The 23,267-nt window shown below is 48.9% G+C and overlaps 2 protein-coding genes across 12 annotated transcripts in view; both read right to left on the reverse strand.

The window, feature by feature from the left end:
• LOC120953761 (papilin) overlaps positions 1 to 7,579 on the reverse strand; it is a 64,336-nt gene extending 56,757 nt beyond the window's left edge. For 3 of the 11 annotated variants that reach the window (XM_049607360.1, XM_049607362.1, XM_049607359.1), the window contains exons 1-2: positions 5,147 to 5,411; positions 3,870 to 4,171 (exon numbers count right to left, since the gene is read on the reverse strand). The gene's annotated coding sequence lies outside the window, so the exon portion shown is untranslated. Of the gene's footprint in view, positions 1 to 3,869; positions 4,172 to 5,088; positions 5,414 to 7,555 lie in introns of those variants that run through there. The other 8 variants (XM_049607361.1, XM_049607355.1, XM_049607358.1 and 5 more) reach the window with 7 other exon arrangements.
• A 5,867-nt stretch (positions 7,580 to 13,446) lies between these two features.
• LOC120951686 (translation initiation factor IF-2, mitochondrial) lies at positions 13,447 to 15,972 on the reverse strand. The gene is made up of 2 exons (XM_040370514.2): positions 15,670 to 15,972; positions 13,447 to 15,612 (listed from the first exon to the last, which is right to left on the reverse strand). Exons 1-2 carry the CDS (start codon positions 15,696 to 15,698, stop codon positions 13,548 to 13,550), a joined length of 2,094 nt encoding a protein of 697 aa, XP_040226448.2. The 5' UTR covers positions 15,699 to 15,972; the 3' UTR covers positions 13,447 to 13,547.
• Positions 15,973 to 23,267: the final 7,295 nt, after the last annotated feature.

Consider the following 23,267-nt stretch of genomic DNA (forward strand, 5'->3'; position numbering starts at 1 on the left):
GGACGACCCACGGGATGCCTCCTCTAGAATGCGTCCATTGTTGCGTGGTTTGTGTACACGCTGGCGTGCCTTTTACCCGTCTGCAAGCGCACGGAGGTCGCGGGACGCAAAAAGAAAAACGCGTGCGCTCGCGAAAAGGCAACAAAAACCACCGACCGTGGGTTCATAATCGCCCCGGAGGCTGCACTTTTCATGGGTCTTTCGCACCGACCGAGAGCCGTAGCTTCTCCTTCCGTGGGTGCCACGGGTTTTGGTGTCCTGCGGAGATTTGTGTAATGTCTTTGTATTCCGAGTGTGTGTCTGTGTGCTTTTTCGGTTAGTGAGTGACCCGTTTTTCCGCGGGCTCCGGGCATACGCAATCTTGGGACTTTGGGACGTTTAGGACTTGCTCGTACCTCTCCCGTGCCTATGCGAACGCGCACAGAATGTCACTGAGGGCGAAATGTACACGTGTGTGTGTGTGTGTTTTAGGTTTGCCGTTGGCATTAGCATAGTGTCGTGTTGTCTCCCCCATCCTTCCGCCCGCCTGCCAAAACACAATACTTCCGATCTCGTCTTCTGGGAAGGGACTGTGTGGACTATCTTGTTTGAAGTAGCTGCCATGGGCAGAACCTTTTTGGAGCGCTCGCTGCCACAGTTTGTTCGTCTTTCTGCAGGGCCCATCCGTCCCTGCCGGGCCCGGCAGTATGTGTGTTGGATAAAATATGCATAAAATGCTGAAACCTAGCATCCCGAGGACCGCTTTGGCAAGCAATGCCGGCCCGGGCAGCGCGTCAAGAAGCGCTGCTACTTTGAATGAAGTGTTCCTCGCCGAACCCGGGACCAACCTGCTCAGGCTTTCCCCGAGCAATGCGCTAATAGCGTGCCCAGACCCTTTGGCGGTACCATCGATGGTCGGTTAGCGTTAGGAAGCCCCGTTTTGCGCCATTCGCCTTGCGGTTTGTGCTGGGCTTTGTTTTTGGGTTTTGCGTGAGCATGTGTCTTCGTTCGACGGCAGCCTGTGCGATCAAGGGACCGCTACCACACGGGGCTGAGGTCGTGACGTCCGGTGGTTTCAGGGAAAGCGAGGAAGCTACAATTGACGTGATTCATGAGTATGAAGCTTGCCTCAATCCACTTCCTTGTGCCTGTATTTGGTGCTAGAGGTTGGCTAGCAGGTTTCTTCCAACCTGTTCCAACACGCCTCGTCTTCGCTACAATCTATGTTTGGTTTGTTTCATTCATCAACTGCACCCAGGCAGACGCAGTACAATCAATGTAAGCAAAACTGGACTCGTTAAAGCAGGCAATTGCTTCACTCCCGCCCCACTAAAAAAAACGCTCGCTGCCCTTGTCCCACTCTCGTAGGGCTTCTGAAGTGTTGGGGGGTTTTGTTTTTCTTTCTATTTCGGCCGGAAAACCGCAGCTTCAGCCGGAAACCACGCATCATATACGCGCGCGCTATGCCTGTGTGCTGAGGAGCATCGACACGTTCTTACAAACCAGAATTGCTTACCTTAGCACCGATCAATTAACACTTTCTAGTGCAGCAAGATTGTATACGCTCTTTGCTATTGATGTTTTAGCGAGCCAATAGAGGATGACGGGCAGACGGGCAGGCAGGCAGGCAGGGTAGGGCAGGGCACGGTACCAGCTAATTGAAATCCCTGGAATTGTGCAACCTTTCTCCGGTACAAACGGTACCGCCACCGGGGGGGTTTAAAAAAACGTTTCTCTCAGTGAGCAGATCGATTGCAAAACCGACACTGCTCGACTGATGTTTTTCGGAAGGTATGAGTTTTTATGCGCAGAAAGCATTATCCCTTAGGGTGTACATGGAATGCTTTGTTTATGGAATTAAAATATCTATTTAGTACATTTTTTATTCCATTGTCGGAAATAAGCAAAACTGGTCATTCCAAATATTTCATTTCCTCGAATTGATTCAGATTACTGAATTTATAACAACATCTGTTAAACTTTTTCTTCAACCCAAAAAACATCCACCATAGCTCATTTGTTTCAAATCACTCGCCAAAGTCACCACCAAACTCAAGCCCACCCAAAGTGCACGTTTGATTTTTGTCCTCCAATTCTTGCGAAATTAAAAACCGAACATCTTCGTCGTGCAACTCTCCCACCGGACTGCAAGCACCGAGGTCGCGGTGACTGCAAACTTCTTCAATTTAAAATTTCCAAAATTCCAAATTGCAAATTGATCTCCCCGACACAGCTGTGTGTGTGTGGGTTTGGCGCGGTTTGTCGCTTCTTCCCGGATGAAACCGTTCCTTGCACTACCATCCCTTGTTTCCCGGTGGTCAGCAGCTTCGGATGTGGTTGCGGTTTTCAGTTTTGTGGTCGAACACAGCCACCGAACTTCCTTACCCATACCCATACGCTTCCATTACGTGAAGATTACCCATCGCGCACGGACCTGTGTTCCTGTAACCGAAAACAACTGCCACCTTTGCCAGAGTTGGCGAAGGTTGGAGGCCAAGCTGATTCCAAAACAATTACCGAAGGCAATCCCAACAAATTGGCCACCGGATCAAAGCGGTAAATCTCGAGCTAAATCCTTCTCGGGTTCGATGCCGCCACACAGCACACAGCGTACGTACAGCGGCAGGTTCCCCTAGGGGGGGTCCACCCGGGACAATCTAGCTTCCTTGCTGTGCTAACTGAAGGGATGTTGTGTTGCAAGTTGCCACACCACGCGAGTAGCTGAAATGTGTTTCTTCGGCGGGCGATGATTGTTTACTAGCAAACAGTGCCCGAACCGGAGGGAAGGTTTTAACTTCGCTGATGTTGTTGTTTGGAGCAAAGCTTTCGATATTACTTCCCAGAACCATGTGTGTGTGTGGGAGTCGGAAGCGACGGTGCCGCGGCAGAACAGCAAAGAAATAAGCTCCCGTACCACGTCAAGACAAGCGTCATCCAAGTCGCGCGCTACCGAAAGGCTTATGGATTTATGATGATGAGACTCTGTGCAGCATTGGATCTTCGCTGGAACCGGATCTGCCCTGCCGGATCTGACATGCCGTTTTGCAAATTAACTTATAGTACGTGAACGTGTATATGTGTGTGTGTGGGAGAGTTGTGCGAAATAAAGTCAATTCCAACCTGAGACCAGATTCCCATAAATCATTTGCGACCGTTCTTTTCTGGTTTTCCAGGACCAACAAAAACCTGCCCAATATAGCGCGCACTGTTGTCGTAAAATTAAGATTTAAAAACGATCGAACATGGACCATAAATCTGGACGTGGAGCATCAACTTTGAAGCGTTTGTGCTGCCGTTTATGCCATTTTTTGCGTGGTGTCGCTTCTTGTTGAGAGATGCAAAGAGCTACTCCACGAGCTACCGCGAAGCAACGGAAAGTCATTAAAGCTGCCCCAATCGGCTGGCGGGTTGATTAGGAAAAGGTTGCCCCACCGAAGTCGTCTGCCGAAAGCGAACTACGAGAATGCCGCGGAATGAACAAATGGATAAGAAAACGGAACATCATCTTGCAGAAATAAAGACGCGCAGCAAACGGCGGTATGCGTTCACGTTCCAGGGAATCCTGGAGCAGAACACACACACACACACAGAGGCTAACAGACCGACCACCGTCACGGCCTGCACCAACAACGTCAGTGGACGAGGAACAAGCGCATAATAAAAAAAGAAATCACAATAAAAAAAATCCCCCACACCCGAGATACGATTAATCGTCGACAGGCAGTTAACATTCTCCTCACTTTTACTGTTTCCGAAAGTGATGTTCTTAAGACTTCTTTTTCTACCCTTGCATCTTGTGTCCAGCCCTTTGGACATCTTCTCGCATGGGCTTTGCAGTAAATGACGTAGAATGGGGAGGGGGACGAAAAAAAAACATGAAGCCCACTTACCTTCTTCGCACGATCCCTGAGAAGAGATGCTGCCTTAGCACTTGGCGTGATTGTAGCAAACGATCGCCTGACACTACACCCCGTACAGTGGAATATGCACGCAGGCAACGCACTAAGATGGGGCCTGTGCACTGTCACTGGCACTGTCTGATCACTGTAAATCCACTATTCACACACAAACGAATCACACAAAAACACACATACACACGGGAAATGCATCCGATAATCCGCGCTAAACAAGGCTTCGCGCAATTGCGCACCGAAACTTAGCCTCACACGCACTTGCCGCTGTTACACTGCAACTGGAAGGGTAGAAGAAGAAAAAACAAATGCAAACAAAAATTACAACACTTCAAGCCAGAGAAGAGCACCACACCGGCAATCAGACACTTGCACAAGAATCACACTCGATCTTCGCCCGCTTCTTGCTCATGTTCCTCTTGCCAACCGGGCGCTGGCGGACAAATTGCCGACCCGCAACGTACTTGCTGCCCTGTCACTGGCACCGAGATAAACCATTTAGTCGCTTCCCGCCAGAATCACTGCAGCCGAAGGTTGTTTTTTTTTGTTCAATTTTGTCCAAAACGCAAAAGAAAAATTGCAAAAGTGCAGAAGGCCCCAAACTCCCCGAGGAAAGGACAAGATAAAGAACGCTAAGCTGCGCTAGGCCCAGAATCTTCTTCACTTTAAGCCCCAGGACACACACACACACGCTAGTGATGTGCTGTGGCGATCGTCTTGTTGCGGGCAGCAAACACGAGAACAACCGACGACCTAAAACGCAAAACGCATCCCCAAACACACAAAGCTTTTGGGGGACCCGGCCCGGCTCTCAAATGATAGTAATTTTCAATCCAATCCGTTACAGTCCTTGCCCTTGGGCGGGACGTGGCCGCGGCGGGGCTTCACAGATAAAACACAGAATTAAAAAGCGTGGAAGGAAATTGGCTAAAACAGGGCGGCAAAGGAGCAGGAACTAAGGAGTATGATCAAAACGTCGAACACTTTTTAACCTCCACTGCACAGACCGGAATCTCGTGAGCTCGCCAAACGGTCAGTATTGATCGAAACACACACGCAAAACACAATCCTTTTGTTTTTTCTAAGAAAAGTTTAACTTGCTTCCGTACTTTAAACCCAAACAAGAAGACGTAAAAAGACGCTCCACTCATAATGCAATTAATTTGCAAGCAATTGCTCCTAATGTTCGTCAACCAACATCAAAGATCACCCCGCCGTCCGTTTAAACAGATCCTTAAGAACACACACTCACACACACACGTAGAATGGAACGATCCAGCATAAAAGTGTCCGGGACGCGCCAAGAAGAACCGAGAGAAGTAGTACCGTGTGGTGCGCGTACCGTACGTCTTGAGCGCAACGCTTCGACTGGCCACCGTGGTCGTGCTTGAAGGAGGAAAAACCGTTTTCAAACCGGGCCGCGCTGGGACCGTCGACAGCCCCTAACCCGACGCACTGAACTGAACTGAACCACCACACAGCGAACCGACCGACCGAGGAGAATGCCAGCAGTGTGTTGCCGCCGCTCCGTGTGTGTGACCACAAACGCCGAATACCATCATTCTGCCTTTCGTCCTCTATCGGTCCGTCGCTTATCGACGGATGTGGTGTGTGCGTGTGTGTGTGTGTGGGAAGGGATGGAAGGGAGCAGCAGGGAAGCAGAGTGCCGGGGGTATGCGTGCCATCCTGCCAACCCGTTGACCATTAGCTAAACAGTTTGGCTAATATGTGCGTTCGTCTGCATCAGTGTGTGCTTGTGTTTATGTGTGGATATTATACGTATTATGTTATTAATAATAGCCCATGGAGAGAGAGAGAGAGAGCAAGAGAGAGAGAAAGATAGCGAGAGAAACAAAACTGAAGGGACTCCCCATCCAGCAGGGCACGCCGGGGGATTGGGGTTCGGGATCCAATCTCTCCACCCGGGGATAAACGCACGAACAGAGCGCGATGCGCCGCAAACGCAAAAGACGCACACACACACACAACAGTGCCGGGGAAACGGGCTGGGAGAAATTGGAAACAGTTCGGGCAAAGAAAACGGCCGCGAGAGTCGACCGCGAGCGGCGATCGAGCATGAGAGCATGGACGCGCGCGCGCCCGTCCGATAGAAGCGCAGCGATCGTCGTTCGGATGCCAGAGCAAGATGCTGCCTTTTGGGGTGGCGCTGCAAGCATAAGCATAAGCCCAACCGGAGCTCGCAGACACAGATGCATAGAGGAGAGCACAGGGATGAAAGAGGAAGATGCTGGAATTTGACAACCCCGTAAGCCGAAGCGGACGGGCTGCTGTTCGGAGAAAAAGGGCCCGATTCGCGTCCAAACTATCGACGCAGCAGCGGCCGCAGTAGCATCTTCTGCCCGACGATCGTTCGCGATCACGTGTTCGGGAAGGTTTTTTTGTTGTACACTTTCACTCTTGCTCTCCCGCCTTCGGGGGACGGCTTTCTCTCTGGAGATTTTCCCCGCGAGCAAGCATTTCCCAGGGAGATAAGATCTTCTCGGTTTCTCACGGATCGCTGCACACGTGCGATCGCCGCAGATAAGCTGCCGCTTTGGGTGGAAGGTTTTCAAGTTTGTTCTAAACCTAATGAAGATGAATCTTCCCTGCAAGACGCAACACTCCAGCTTAGACTGAACGGTTTTGTGCTCTCTTGACGCTTCCAATGCGATCGTATGCACCTTACTCACGAACGATCTAGAGATGACGAGCACGTGTTTTGCTCTTCAGCTCCATTCAGCTCCACGTCGTAATGACCGTTGACATTCGTCACCGCCGACGGTCCCGCCGTGATCTTGAGCGAGGTTTTATGGTCGCATAATTCAACTCGCTTAAGCGAGGGAGTCGGTTTTTTTGCACATGACTTCCATCGGGTAATGAACTTTTCAAAACTAGATCCATTTCGCCCGGCAAACCATCACTCACAGTCGGTCGGTCTGGTCTAGTTTAATGTCCCATTTCGTGCACACGCTAAGTGCAGCTACCAAAAATGTGTTTATCATGTTGGAAAAGACGATAAAAAAATTGCACACACACATACACAGACAACACAAAGACGCAAACATTCCATCATCATCACTATTTCCTTGCCATCCTTCCACGCATGCTTTCTCCCCCAGATGCTAGGGAGCACTATAATATTTTCGCTAAATAAATCAAACAAAACCAGCAGCCACCATTGGCTTTCTGCTGCATTTCGGCGTCTAGGCAGCCGAGCTCACACAGCTCCAGCAATCTTATCCACAATCCGAGGCAGGATACACGGGACGCTGTTTGCTTAGCGTGATGAATTTTCCTTTCCAATATATTTATATCAGGAACACACCATTTTTATGGACGCGGTGGCGCTCAACAGCCCAGAGTTTGTAACGATGCATAAACAGCACCGACACACAAAAAACCCACGGCACACACAAACAACACTCTGCACCTCCTAACCGTTACTGGTGTGCCCGTATTTCGATGATTAAACTCGACCAAAACTCTTCACAGGCTTCACCGACAGCAGCATCAGCGCGATGCAACAAACTTCATTCAGCGTTTGACGAGTATTTATTTTTAGTACTTTCGTTATTTTTGGAGTTTGTGTGTCTTCATCTTCCAGCGCTCAGCCTGTGTGCGGAGCCCTTTTCCAATGGGCTGGTTCGCTCCAGCGCCGCACGTACCCGACTGCAACTTGGCAAGACTAAGCAACGACCTGGTGCAATGGTACCCACAGTCTCTTCCGGTGTTCGACCGGTCACGGTCACTGCGTTCGCGAAACTAACCAGCGCACACAGCGAACATTGTAAAAGGGCATCCGTCAAATGAGGATGTACCTACGGGAGAGGGAAAGTGGCCGGCGTTGGGGTAGTGGTGTGAGATCTAGCTCAAATGTCAACCCGACGCGTTGGACGGCCGGAATGAAGTCATCCTGGCACGCGCGAATCTTCACTCTCCAACTCCAAAAGCCTCATTTTATGGCCTGAACCCTCTTGCCTCTCTTGTCGCTTTCTTCCCTCTGCACCGATTGCAACGAACCGGAAGCGTACTATGCAGTGTGAGCTCCATGTTCCGGCTTATACCGATGACAACTACAAAAAACAAAACACCCACAAACACATTTTCATGGTCATAGAAAAACCGCCCATTCCGGGGAGTGGGAGATCGTTCCTCTCCGCAATGTTTCCCCGGGTGAAAATTAAATCTCTTTCTCCCCTGACCAGTTAGCCGGTATCAATTACAACCTTTTATTGCCGGCCGCATATGTCACTGTGGAGCTGGCCATCATCTTCGGAATGGGCGGCAAAGCGGTGTGCCGCCTGTCGTCGTTTGGGCACGTGCCCCTGGCCACGAGTTAGCAACGCCGAACGGTACGGGACGCAACGGGAAAGATTTATGGCTTTCGATCAGTTTACGGTCAATTAGGCGAACGGTTGACCGGCGTATCAACAGGTCCGGTAAGCTGCTGGTGCTGCTGCACCGACATCCACCCGTGCAGTTACGACCGATGATGGATCGTTTGCAATAATAGATGATGTGATGGTTTGCTATCTATTCTGTTTTGTTTTAACAGAGTGATAATAGCGCATAGATGCTGCGCTGAATAGAGCAATCATTAGTCCAGCTAGGGCCTAAAATAAAGAAAATTCTTCCAATTCCAGTTTTACATCTTCAGCGCCCCATCGCAACGATCTTCGGTGACATTCTTGTACAAGTACAAAATCCTACCAGCCAGCCAACAGTTGCTGCCCAAACTGCGGCTCTTGACACAATTTCTGCCGCCCAATCCCACTCACACTGTTTCCGCATTCCGTGCCGGCCGAATGCAGACGCCACCAGCGCGCGTGAGCTCATTCACGTCCGGTTCTACCCCATCCATGCATTAGGGGGATTGCGTCTAGCCCCCGAAGAGCAGGAGAAAATCCGGCAAAGAAAGTCCACTCCAGCGTGCCGTGGGCGGTGGTCCACTGCCGCCGGTGGCTGAAGATCAACGGGCAAGATCGCGGAACGATCCGCACACAGTCTAATAGGTGTATGTGTGTATGCTGTTGATCCCCCCCACAAGGGTCGCATAAAGGCGGGACAGTTTATGTGAGGTCTAGTTTTCCCACTTCCCAAACGGCTCGTAGCTTTCGCCTTGTGCCCATTTCGCACACTCGGCAATTCATTGATCATTGCCGGGCTGTGGCGTTGGCAATGCGTCGTTGAGCCACCAAATGCGTGCATGTTCCGAGCATCGGACGGGGAAGCTGATGCTTTTATCACACTTGCCTGCTGCTGGACTCATTCTTGGCTGTTGGATGGCATACAGTCCGCCCGCCCGATCCCAGGCCCAGAGTGTTAGATTCTCCGAAGGCCGCACAGCAAACCCCGTTATCATCGTAGTTCCTGCCCGGGCAGACCCGGAGGTACAGGCTTCCGCGCCGTTGCCCGTGCAGATGGGTGGGATGGAGTGCTGATAAGAGAGGCAGAATTGGTGGCTTCATTCATGCCGTCTCGCATAACCCGCCAGTTTCTGGCGCGTATAGTGCGTGTGGAGGTGGAAGGAAGTTGCTTATCCTTACAATGTATCTAACCCTGCTCAAATCGCTATCGCAGGGGCGCTGGGTTATGGGTGTAATTTCATAACTTGGTAAAATCTCGAGAACGAACAAGCGTGCTGCCCAGTAAGCTTATCACACTCAATACACTTGTTGGGGTTGCAGATTCATGACTTCATCGGGTTCGGGTAGCATCTCGGAACAGCTCCTGCAAAGGAAGATGATCGTCTGTATCGTGACCAAGCCGTGGCTTTTCCAACAAACTAATCTCAACGAATTTTCAGTACTGAATTCTTCAAATTTGCAAGTAATCGCAAATACGAAATGAATTTCTCCATCAACTCTTGCGACATTCAAACAATAATCCATCACCCTCCGTTTAGCTTGAGCCTTCGCTTCTTCGGGGTTTGCTCTTTTTTTTCGGGAGCGGAACAAGAACCAGAGTGTTTTGATAAACTTTTCCGTTCCGGTGTATCCAACACCAACTGGCCGTGGTGGCGAGCCATGGTGTTGCTTTATTTTTAGGTCAACTCCACGTCAGCCAACGCGCAATCAGCAAACTCGACCGTTACCACGCGTGCTGCTGACCGCCACCCGGTGCCGAGCAGCAGCGATCGTGGTGGCGAGTGCCTGCTCAGACAGGAAGTGGAAGCTGATAAAACGAATCCCTTCGTTCCAACCCTGCCTTCACGAAATCTTGAGCACTTGGTAAAGCAAGCGTGAAGCACCAAGCTAAAGAAGGCCTTCCTTCGCCTTTTCAGATTTTTGTTTCTTTGCTTTTGCAGACCAAAACCTAGTTGACGTACTTTAGTAAGGAAGTTTGGCACTATTCGGTAGATGTTTTACATCTAATTTGTATGGAATATGCTGCCAAAACCCCGATTGAAGCCCTTTTTCCCCAATCAAAACTTTCCAGGTGACTTCCCCAAAAAGCGCAACAAATCATCATGTTGGCAAACGTTAAACTCTTCAGGCGGGACGGGTGTGTCTGGCAAGAAGATGCTCCAGAAGATGCTCCAGAAGATGCTCCAGAAGATGCTGCATGATGGTTCGTGTTGCGAAAGAACTGAACGCAACCCATCAACGTGCAGCGCGGTCGTTGCTCAAGTTTGCTCTTTCATTAACTCAATTTTATAGCACTCCATTAGCGGAGTGAAAAATGTAAGAAGAAGACAAGAAGAAACTGCTCACACACATGCACACTCATGCCATCCCGACCGGAACCATTACGGTGTGTGGAGCCGTCCGTCCATCAGGAATGCATTCTCGATTGGGCAAATAGCATCGGTTCTGGAGTGGTGCAGGCGGTAGTCGAACTCTCAAACACCCCAACCCCAAACCACAGACACGGGGGAGCATTTTGGTTGGTAGCGGTAACATAAAAATACCTTCACATTCTACTACAAACAAGCAAACGCGGTGGCCAAAGAGGAAATGTCTACAAACTGTAGGGCGTCGGAATACTTTGGACTGTAGTGCATTTTTCTTCAACCGCGTGTTCTAAACGCTTGCATAGGAGGGAAGAATTGTAACATGTAATTACGAATATTACGTAGCTAGATTCCTCATCTGCACTTGCACCACCGAACGATCGCTTGAAGGCGTTTCCCCGCGATGGTTTATACTAAAATGATTAAAAAGAACGATCTTGTGTGGCAAAACTTAAATTGAGATATTGCTAACTGCTCAACATACCCGAGATGGTGCCTCCCCTTTATAATGGTACAATCATTCCATCCGCAACAGCATCCGTGAGTCGCGCATATGTTTCTGAATTCGTGCGCGCTGTCCAATTATTAATATGCATCCACAAGGGGTTGATGACTGTTTGCACTGTCTTCAAAGTTTCGTATCAACCATTTATTTGTTTCTCATCTCGAACGATCCCCATTAGATTCTCGCTCTCCCTTTTACCGGCTCGATGCGGCGGTGATGTACCGATGGCGTAGTTGTTTGCCTATGAAGAGCAAAACTACAGCTCTACAAACAGACAGCGTCGTCCGAATCGTCGTCAGACGTTTCTTGCTTTTCCGACACAATCCCATGGACCGTGTGGGTCTGCTACCCCTTCAGTACAGTTACGAAACCGAGGGGATTCCGCCAGAGACATTCCACCGAAACGAATCAATCCCCGGGCACCCAACAATGTTGGCAACAAAGCACTCCGGCCGGGCATGCCCAACAGCAACAACAAACGAAAAACTGGCCTACGCCTGCCGCCCATCGCACACGACCAGGGACCTGGGGGCCGGGAAATGATTGATCTACAAACCGCACGTCCGGACATTGAAACTGCTGCATCCTCGGCTTCCCTGCGCACATCGCGCACATTGTGGTCCCACTGCAGCATGTGCAGCTGGTGGATGGCGAATTTGTAGCTGCCTGCATTCCTATCATGGTTTCCTGCCCATCCCCGGAGCGCCCTCCCAGCAGCTCAGTCAGCGCTCGCCTGACCGGGACCGGTGAACCGAAGCACCAACGCTTGACGACGCTCCGCGGATGAGCAGGGACGGAACCGAGCCGGGGCCTGGACGGGGTGTTGCCGGTTGTGTGATTGGGTTCTTCGCGCGATTCTTTGCGATTGTTGGCCGCTTTCTCTTTCGAATGCGAGCGCGCTGCCCGGGAGTCATCTGGTCGGAAAATTACATATCACCCACCATCCATCCATCCGTCCATCCATCCCGGCCAAGTGGTTCAAGGTAACGCGGCTGGAATGACGAAATCTCGGGAATCCACCGGGTCGCGTCCCAGCATGTCGTTCGATCGTAAACAGAGCGTACCGTCTGTAGTGTGTACCGTCGTCGCCGGGCCGGGAGCGTGCATTTGTATTGGTGCCCGTCCATTCGGTGCACCGTACTACATATGCTTATGCGCTGCTGTGCCGGCAGAGAATGAGGAAAAGAACCGATTGCATACCACCAGCACCAGGGGCTTTGGTCTCCCAGACACGCTGCACAGTTTGTTTTTATCCCGCATGGAAATTAATGCATGCTGACGCGCTGACTATCAAGTCCAACGGCGGGGGAAAGAAAAGCCGGGAACGATTTTAGAACATCAACAAGCAACATCGGGCCACACATAAGGCTCAGTTGGGCGCGGGGAATCCGTGTCGCGCGAAAGGGGGCAAACTATTTACGGGCGACCATTACTTAACGTGTTACTTGCTACCACTTACCAATATCATCCCGTGTTAAATATGATGCCTCCCTTCGCGCTATCGAACACCGAGCGGGCTTCTATCGGGTAAGAGGGCATCTCGGTGCTGGGAACTGGGATGCTGTGATGTGTACTTTCCTTCCATTGCTGCTGCTGCACCTCCCGCAGTGCGATGGGAAACCTTCGGCCGCACGTGTGAGCAAACGGCTTTGGAATGGATCTCTTCATTAGTAATTACCTTGCTGGTTTGAAGGTTTTCACTCCATGAGTCAAATTGGAGTTGCCTGCAACGACACATCAACAAATTCTTAGTGAGGTTGTTATTCCTGGGGAGGTTTAGCCAGAACGCTAACGGGAACGATTTGCCGTGCACACACGTGTTTCCGGTCGGTTGCATCAACATGTTGGGAGAGTAGTAAGGAACGGTTACTGTGTGTTTGTCTGTATGATATTAACATAGAAACGATTCCGCATTTCCAAGAATTCTAGACTAATAAGTGATTCCAATGGCAGTATTTGACTAGAAATTGTGTGTTTGAATTAATGTAATTTACATAAATATAAAAATGAAAATCTAAAAAAATGATAAATTTGGCAAAATGCCACTTGACATAAAGGTTAACCGCCCCTCAGCAACATTATGCTCGTTTTATGCTTCCCGCACAGCATACATAAGCTTGTACACAACTTTCTATGCAACACTTGTAAGCATCATGCAAGCTGCGTCAGCTTTTATGTTAAGCTTTCTACGTTTCATTGAGCTTAATGGTGTACCAAAAATTTAAACGTAGAAACATTAACAATAATTTTAAATATAATACATGCTAAAGACTGGACTTACACTAACACCGTAAAAACAATACTTTTCTTAAGCAACCTTGTCATAACCATTTGGCATTTAACAGCTATCTGCGTTTTATTTTAACCCCCTTGTTAGTCTCGTTCAATGCACATTTATCCTTAACATTCCCGGTCATCTCTAGAACCCTGGGTCCCATTCCGTCTGTTGCGGTTCCCGGTTGATCTGGTAGCACACGATCGTGTCGCCCGCCTTCAGCTCGAGCGTTTGATCGTTCAAGCGCAACCCGCACTCCACATCCTTCTTCACACTGTCCACCTCGTTCTTCAGGTGGCGCATCGATTCCAGGCTCAGCTCGTCCGCCAGCAGCTCACCGTTCCGCTTCACCTTGTACTTGTGCGCCTTCTTTAGCAAGCCCTTGGTGCAACGGCAGCCCAGCACCGTCACCTTCCGCCGGCCCTCGTTGATGTCGAACAGCTGCAGCACGTTCGCCTCGCCGATCTCCTCCTCCACGTCCACCAGCGGCAGCTTGGTGTTGATCTCCTTCTTCAGATCGTCCACCAGCCGGTAGATAATGTCGACCGGCCGTATGGTGACGCCCTTCGTCGCCTTGCTCCCCACATTCACCGAGAAGGCGTAGATAATCGCGTCGAACAGCCGGGCCAGCTCGAGATCGCTCTCGTTCACATCGCCCACGGCGTAGTGTATCACGTCCAGCCGGCACCGCTCATTGTCGTCGTACGTTTCCAGCACATCCAGTATGGCCTCCACCGAACCGTGCACGTCACCCTTCACGATCACGTTGATACGCGGCTTACCATCGTCCGGTGCGGCCTCCTTCTGCCGTGGGCCCTGCTGCTTGCGCCGATAAAAGCCGGACCGACGGGACTTGTCGCGCTCCTCGCGGTACTGCTCCTCGTGCTCCTTGCGCTTCAGACTGATGGCTTCCGCGTCGCTCAGCGCTTTCTCCTTCATGGCCTGGTTGGCGCGCCACCGCAGCACCGAGCTGGCCACCCGTTCCGACTCCACCTCCAGTATCATGTCGCCGGCCAGCGGGAGCTCTCGCCAGCCCAGAATTTCCACCGGCATGCCGGGCGTGACCGCCGATATCGGTTGCCCGGCGTGATCGAACAGTCCGCGCACCTTGGCCCACGCCTGCCCGCTGACCAGTATCGCGCCCTTGCGCAGCGTGCCCCGCGAAACGATGGCCGTGGACAGCTTGCCGCGATGCGAATCTATCTTCGACTCTACCACCACGCCCTCCACCGGCCCTACGTACTCGCCCTTCAGCCCCATCAGGGTGGCCTGCGTACTCACAGCCTCCGTCAGCTCGTCCAGGTTCGTGCCGTGCAGGGCCGAGATGCCGACCGCAATCGTGTCACCGCCGTACCCTTCCAGCGCGATCCCGTGCTGCGACAGTTCCTTCTTCACCCGCTCGACATCGGCGCCCGGTTTGTCGATTTTATTGATCGCCACTATGATCGGCACGGACTGCTCCTTCGCCAACCGCAGCACCTCCTTCGTCTGCTCCATCACACCGTCCTCCGCGGCGACCACCAGCACGATGATGTCGGTCAGATTGGCGCCACGGGCGCGCATCGCACTAAACGCCGCGTGCCCCGGTGTGTCGAGAAACGTGACCCGCTCGCCATTGTCCAGCTCCACCGTGAACGCGCCGATGTGTTGCGTTATACCGCCGGCCTCGCCCGCCGCCACCGACGCTCCCCGCAGCGAATCGAGCAGCGTCGTCTTGCCGTGGTCCACGTGCCCCATCACGGTCACGACCGGTGGCCGCTCTTTCAGGTTTTCGGGCGCTGGCGGCGGTCTCGGCACCACATCGCGGTCCTTCAGCACCTCCTCCGACTCATCCACCGGGGCGGCCACGATCTTCGTCTTCAAGCCACACTTGGCCGCAATGTCTTTGATCACCTTCGGGTCCTCGAGGCGGGCAGTTGCATCGATACTGCCGGCGCCTTTCACGTACAGCATCACCTCCTGGATGTGTTCCAGCTCTAGCTGGCACGAACGGGCCAGGTCGGCCACCGTCATGTTGCGCCAAATGTCCACCACGCCGCTCGTTTGCGGTTTGTTCTTTTTCTTCGGCGCAAACTCGACCGCATGCTTCTCTTCGGCCGTTTTCCGTCGCTTGCTAAGGAAGGCGCTGAACTGTAGCTGTCGCTGGGGCAGGTTTGTAGCCGGGCCGGCGGCACGCAGCCGTGACTGGAGCAATTCATTTCCAATGATCCTGAAAGGAGGGCGATTGTAAGCAAACAAGTCACAGAGAGCTGCTGGGAGGGCTTACCTTCTTGCCAGAAAGCGTATGTGTAACATCGGAAATGTTTTATGTGTGTTGCTACTTAAACCAACAGCTTATCAGTGTTTTATGGTAACTTAAGGGCGAGGAAAACACTTTTCTATTAACTTTTTCATTGATTATTTCACACTCTAGCAAAAACATGAGCTGTTATGAAATGTTTATTTCCCATTTCGACTGTCAAAAAATGCCGGCCCGAACAGCTGTTTCCCGAGCAGAGTGACCAGAAATACCGATTTATCTGTATTCCTACCAAATTTTCCTATGCCTACCGATTCACAGATGACCACTCTAACGCCAGGACTCCACAGAGCATAACACGGAGCGCAACATAACAACTGACAGCTGCCAAACGCTTCAGAAAACGCTTTATTGCTGGTATCATATTTTGAACATCCTTAGTAGGCCGCTCATTGCTCGTAGAAAAACTACCAGCCTACTGCGATAACCGAAAGTTAATGAAACGCTTTACCTCCTTTCCCATGCGTTTTGGGAAGCGTTTGGCAGCTGTCAGTTGGTATGTTGCGCTTCGTGTTACACTGCTTCTAGACGACCCAAAAAATCTTCCGCGACAACTTTTTGCGACACATCCTATCTGTCAAACCGTCCTTGTTTTAGCACGAATGTATGGCTTACTTCGATCGTAATGTCGCGAAACGCGAGCGTTGCCTTTCTGTGAAAATTTCACAAACCCGCGACAATCACGGTTACCTCTGATTTTGTTCTAAAACTGAGATGTTGTTTTAGAACAAAGAGCTCTCAGAAAATTTGTCGCGGTACAAAAGTTGGTCGTCTAGAAGCAGTGTTATGCTCTGTGGAGTCCTGGCGTAACGATACCGATGTTTCATTTCACCCACCGAAAATCACAGGTTGTCTCAAAATACCGACCAAAAAGTCATAAAATTATTTTTTTATTATTGAACTATAAAACTCAGCTTCTGCTACATAGAGAGTCTTTTTAGGCCGTCCACAAGGACAGACGAAGCGTGCTAGGCCCAAATTGCGGTGGCAAGATGGCGTGGAAGCGTCCGCCATTAAGGGCGGTGGCAACGCTCATCAGATGCGATTTTATCAGACGAGATTTGTATGGGATTTGACAGATAACATCGGACGTGCGATTTCGTCGTCCGACGTTATCTGTCAAATCCCATACAAAAATTTGACAGGCCGTCCGATAAAATCGCATGCGAAAAAGTGTTGCCACCGCCCTAAGGCCGGGATAACGGACTGGCAGACGAAGGCGCGAGACCGTGAGCGGTTTCGGACACTCCTGAGGCAGGCCAAGACCGCAAAGCGGTTGTAGCGCCGGATAAGTAAGTAAGTAAGTAATAAAACTCAGCTAAACAATCTAGTCAATCTAAATAATCCAGCAAAAATCTAACGACAGCACGTATGATAAATTCGTAACCGACGGAGCACTGCAGCGGCACTAAGCGGCTGCGTGGAGCCTCAAGAAAAGGTTTAGAAGTACAATCCTAGGACAATTTTCAGATCGATATTCTGGGGACCAGCATTTGTGTGACCGCTGAACCAAATCTAATCCATATCCTAATCGATATCCTAGATAAAGGATGCATTTTCTCGTGAGATGGAACTTTCCTTTTGGTCATTAGCACCCTCTCCCTCCTCCTCTCCCTCCGCTTAACACTTCTTTTTAACTGCGTTTCGAGTTAAAACCTACCGAAAACTACCGACAAAATCTGAAACTCATACCAAAAACTACAGCTCCTACCGAAATCTGACAAAATAATCTGGCCACACTGTTCCCGAGAACTGTCACTTGGTTGTCATTTCTCGCCTCAGTGAAAATACTCAATGTTATTTAATGCTCCAAATGCAATTTTTTCCATTCTAAGTACATTTTCTGATTCATTATGTATTTCTTCAAAAATTTAGAAAAAGAATATTCTACATGATGTCTTCAACTGAATTTCATGGCCACTTTTGGTGAAACACGCTAGATGGCGCCACCGTATGAAAGCTTTCAAAGCTTCATCAAAACTGAATGCCTCAAGTACGCAGCCTAATGAATGTTGGAAGGATTGCTGGGAAAGTTGTTCACAAACGCAAAAAAAGGATAATCATTGTGTGGAAATGCCTTTGTGGAAAACCCAAAACCAGCATTATAAAGAAGAAACCGTGCCGATATAGGTTCATTCAAGACCTCGACTCCCTCTCTCGCAGCTCATCCCCAACGAAAGTTCATCTTGCCTGGCACGCCATGCCCCCTCCCGAAGCATTCCATTACGAAATTAAGTCATCAATATGAAGCCTGGCTGCCATTATCTGAAATGCTCACACCTTCCTTCCCTCCCGGCAGGGTTACGGGGGGTAAGGTACGTGTGCGGGTTGGCCGCTTTTTGCCACCGATACCGCTGCTCTCAACACACCCGCACAAAAACACACACACACACACAGGGAGCTCAGAAAGCGATGAAGGCGATGATGCTGGTGTGCGGGATGAAACCCACTGCGGGGCCTGGAACTCGGGGCAGGGGCTCGGTGAAAAGGACCACCCATCCTCGGACAAATATTGACTCAGTCGAAAATTGAATTACTGCGTGATTATGACAAAAGGAAGATAAAGGGTACTTCGGTGCAGGTGAGACCGGATGGATGCGATCCGTCTCGAACGGCCCCCGGCCCGAACGTGCAAAGAAGGATGGCGGTGCGTTGTCAAAACATGCGCACACACACACACCCGAGCCAAGGATATTGTAGGCAAAGGGAGAGAAGGGAGAAAGGTAGGAAAAAAAGTCCCGCACCACTCAAGTGGTCAAAAAACGGGCCGTGACAAAAAGCGAAACTAAACAGAAATGAAGATACTTGCTCGAACCAAAACCAGCCGGCTGGGGCGCGCAGCACGGCGACGGCATGCTTTCTTTCATCTGTCTGGTTTTTTTTCCTGGCGCAAAATGTTGTCTTAGCAGAGTGGGGCAGGGGGCACATATTAGTTTGCTTTTTATTGCCAGGATGCGTCCAGGCCAGGCCGGTCCAGACGAAGCCAAGCGTCCATTTTTATCGAACCGAAAACAACCGGACCGGCGGAACAACAAGGTGAAAGGGAATGGTAAAACAAAACTTGTTGCTAAAAATAACATAAACCACCACGAGGCCGGGCTCCGACGGGAAATGGGAAAGTGCAAGCCAAAGGACGCACACAGCCAGCCCAAAGGAAAGTAGCAAAATAGCCATAAAAAAACACCACCTCGGTGACGACGACGTAGTTTACTGCGTTTTCGCGCTCTTTTCCAATCGATCGGTCTTCTCGCCAATTGCTCTGCCCTCTCCCGCCCTTTCTCCACATCCATTTTCCCGTTATTGAATTGTTTTCCGATTGTCATTCTTGGCTTTGGTACCGTTTGGGGAGAGAGCGAGAATCCTACTCTGCGCCCTTCCGCCGCGCGTTTGCTATTGATTTTCCAACTTATTTCAAAATAAATATTTGTCACCGCAAACACGAAGGAAAATCCACGGGAAAATCGCTGTTTGCATGCGCTTTCGCGAGAAAACATCGCACTGTTGGGGTAGCAAAAACAAAACAAAAAAACACGCGCGCGGAAGGAAACAAATCTCGACCACAGTGCAAACGGCTTGCTAAGAGGTGTTTTCAGAAGCTTTCGTGGCTTACTTTGCCGTGTTTGCGAGAATGTTGTAAATGAGCGAAGGAAGAAGAAGAATAAAAAAAAACAGGACATTTGCGTGTTGCTGTCATCGGTCTGGCCATGATGCCCCGAAGCGATGAAGTTGTTTATCAAATTAGGCAAATGGATTGAATGGTGATGAATGGGGAGAGATTTTTGAACACCAAGCACCAAAATGGTAGCTATTTCTTACCATTTTTCTTGACTAAAACAAAGCTAAACCTTTTAGATACAAATAGATTCCTTCGCACATTTATTCCCCATCCCGCACTGTTCCGTGCAACTCCCCTTACTTCCTGGTACGACCCATTGGCAGTAAATTGCAACACCACTCAAAAATGCACTTCACACACAATGCCAGGATGACAGGGCAGGGGGATGCAAAAGAAATCTCCCACTTTCAAGATGAGCCGATGAAAGGAGCCCTCACACACACACATTTCGATGACGGTGGCGAGATGGCGGTGGGGGACGGCGGGCGAGAAAGTGTGTCAACAGCGGCGGTGCAAAATGCATTTCGCAAATATTTCGTAATCGCAGCGCATCACCACTCTACCTGATGCGTTTTGCGCGCAATGGGGGGTTGGGTTGTTGGTGCATTTGCATTGCCTCTTGGCGACAGGTATGTTTGCCTGCGGGCTATTGATTTGCCGAGAAGAGGGACAGTGGGCGAAGAAGAAGATGATGCATCTTCGCACCTACGACTACGGCTAAATAGTTTGCTTTCCGTCGATGGCATTAGGGTTGGCAATTAATTGAAGGGTGCATTTTAAGGCGACAATAGAGGCCAATTAGTGCAGCAGATTGATCGTTTTAAACTTGTTTATTTGCTGGTGTGGGATTGGAAAAGGAGAATTTTACATTCGTTTAAAACTTGAGCGGAATTTTCAGATGGTTTAGTCGAAATCACCATCAACGAAATAAAACCTAGATGCACGATTACTGCCTCCTAATAAGATAACTATTACAATAATTTAATTATTTTTTTTTACTTTTAAATTACATACACTCACTAAAAATACGTTGATTTTTTTTTACATTTCGTTGTAATTCAGTATGAATATGTCTCTTTCTTGCTCGCGTCCAGCCTCCATGTGACACACAATTTCTTGGCTCCCGCAAGCAGAGTCTCTTTGATCACTGAATCGAGAACGAGCCTCTAACGTCTGCCGCCATATGCTATCTCCCCAAGAAACACGTAGCAGGGGGTGAGTCAAGACAACTGCGTTTGGCTGAATCTTTGGGTTTTTCCTGCGCTTGTTCAGCATCAGTGCTCTTGCTCGCGTAGCAACTTCCATTTTCTAGCGTCGTCTTACGAGTGGAGGAAACTGTCCCATGGCTTGGAATTCGCACTGTTCAAGTGTGTGTGTGTGTGTGTGTGTGTGTGTGTGTGTGTAAGGATGTATTGTATATTCGCGCATAAATTCTGAGCACGAGCACCATGCTGGATGCTGGCTGGCTGGCTGGCTGCAAATGTAATTGTTTTATGAATAGTTTTACAATACCAACACAAAACTGCACAGCAAGGGTGGTTTTGAATGGCAAAAACAATTAAAGAAAATATAGCTAAAATAATGCAATCCTTCTCGCAAGCGTTCGAAACAGCTTTCCACACGCGGCAGCTCTTGCCCCGTTCCGCTCCTCCTCCGCTCCGCCCTCTTTTCTTGACTCTCTTGCTCACTAAGCTCCTCCTCCGTCTTCGGAAACGCCTTGTTGTGACACGAAACGGGGAAACAAAGCAGGCGCTGCAAGTAACGTAAAGTACAGCAGAAACATTAAATTAATAAAGCTAAACAAACAAACAATGTCGAGATGCATGTGTGTGTGTGTGTGTGTGTGTGTGTGTTCTTTTCCTTTCGTTCTTCCGTATTCTCGCCATTTCTCATAAGACGACAGCACACAAATGTGATCTCAGGCGCAGCATCTTCTTGCTAACAGACACAGACGCTATCACACATACACACATATGCGTATGTATTATTAATATTTTGTAGGAAAATTGCTGTAGGAGAAAAAACACATACACACCGACACTCATGAGAGAACGTCGTCTTGCTGCAAGATCTGTCAAGCGGGAAAGCGCGTAAGGCCAAACTTCCGATGCGACGGAGGGAGCGGCGAAGTGGAGAAGAACACGTGCGCACACATACAAACACCACCTCGTACTGGATGGATGGATGATGATGATGGTAACACACTGACTGATGCGTCGTTGGAAAATTCCTCCCAGGAAAAGGGGAGACGGGGAGAGTATGGAGCGCCAGCAAAAAAAAAAGAAAGGTATGAGCTGCTGCCGTGATGGAGTCGGATGAGAGATGTGTGGAGATGAAATTAATATAGACTTTAATCATAGTTACGGTGCGGGACCAAAAAGGATGTTGGAAGGTGAGCGTGATAAAAAAAAAGTATACGGTGGGGCAGCGGGAAAAGGGAGTAGATTGATAGGGCATGATGAGGAAGGATGATTTTCCCTTTTCGGTAGAGTGTTCCGTGGTGCAGCGTAACGTGCGTTTTAATAAAATATATATCAAACAATAATGAAAAATGTACTACGCTTCTGCTATAATTACAATCGGTGTCGCTAGATTTTGCCTCTAACTCACCTATTTTTGTCTCGAAGGCACAAGTTTTTGACAGCATGTCACAAATTTTGCCTCTTAGGAATCAATTTTTGACAGTTCGCATCAATTTTTTGCTGTGAGTCAATCACTTTTTTTTACAAAATTCCATACTTTGTGTTTTAAAATTATTAAATTTAAGTTAAGTAATTAATAATTTCATTGGTAGAATTTAAAATGTAACAATTATTATTAAAATCGCTAGTTGGAAAATTTTAATGCATTGAAGAAAGTTGGCATGTATTTTCAGGTGTAAACAATGGCTTAAGAAATTATAAATTTCTTTCATTTTTTTTCTCAAAAAAAATCAAACTACATAGTTTTAGAATTGTTTATGTGATGTAAAATAAAAAATGTCTAAAATCTGCTCAAGTATTTTGTAAAATTATCATGAGTCTACTACCAGAGTCAAAAACTGATGACTAACAAACCAAAATAGTTGTGTTAGAGTCAAAAATTGATGCTTTAGAGCCAAAATTCGGTGACAACGACTGTAAACTTTGTTTTTCTTGCGGTTTCTAAAGCACCGCTTTTTGTGTTTTGCTAGTAAAATAATCAATACAAAATTAAAATGTTTTAAAAGGCAAAATTCTAAAGCCAATTATTTTACATAATAGGTTTAAACTTAAGTAAATTGTCTTTTTGTTATTAAAAAAAAACGTACAAATCCGCCAAATCAGGTAACAAAAACACACAAAACAAACCAAAACTGAAGAACAACAATGTGCAACGTAACGAATCGAACAAAAAAGATACTGGAACAGAAGGGTTACATCAAGACGCATCGCAAGTCGTGCAATGCAATTCTACTGCCGATTGTAATCCCCATTGTTGCATCCTACGCTGAGTGCCAGGGGAAAGATCAATAAAAAACACACACTCACAATGCATCGCCCTCACGGCTTCTGTTCGTAAGGAAAGTGTAAAACATGTAAAAAAGAAGTGAACTATATAGACCAGTCGAACGTTTCAGGGACCAAAAATCGCACCTCCAGGCAGGATCGGGAAAGGCAAACCCAACATCATCAACATCATCAAGTGGGCTTTTGTACAGCATCCTCCTCCTCCCATTTACTAGCTCTCTACAAGTGCCCAAACGCTCGATCATTCGCCCTAGCCATAGGCCCAATTGAAACTAATCGTTACAATAACGATTTTTGAGCTCGTTTTGTTTGAAGGAAAGGAGTGTTTTTTGTTGTTGTTGTTGCATGTACCCTTGGTGTTGTATACGCGGTAGCAAGTTGTGCTCGTTGAGAAGAGCTGTGTTTTGTTGCCTCACTGTTGGCCCTTCAACAGTTGTCGCCAGAAGCGCGCAGAGAAGGCC

The sequence above is a fragment of the Anopheles coluzzii genome, chromosome 2, assembly GCF_943734685.1.
Source record: "Anopheles coluzzii chromosome 2, AcolN3, whole genome shotgun sequence".
Classification (NCBI taxonomy): Eukaryota; Metazoa; Arthropoda; class Insecta; order Diptera; family Culicidae; genus Anopheles; species Anopheles coluzzii.

What these genes read in the sequence shown, in the direction of transcription:
- LOC120951686 (XM_040370514.2), bottom strand. Translation starts at nt 15,698, where the DNA reads ATGTTACACATACGCTTTCTGGCAAGAAG. An exon ending in ATACGCTTTCTGGCAAGAAG is followed by an intron (nt 15,613 to 15,669) that starts GTAAGCCCTCCC and finishes CCCTCCTTTCAG; the next exon opens with GATCATTGGAAATGAATTGC.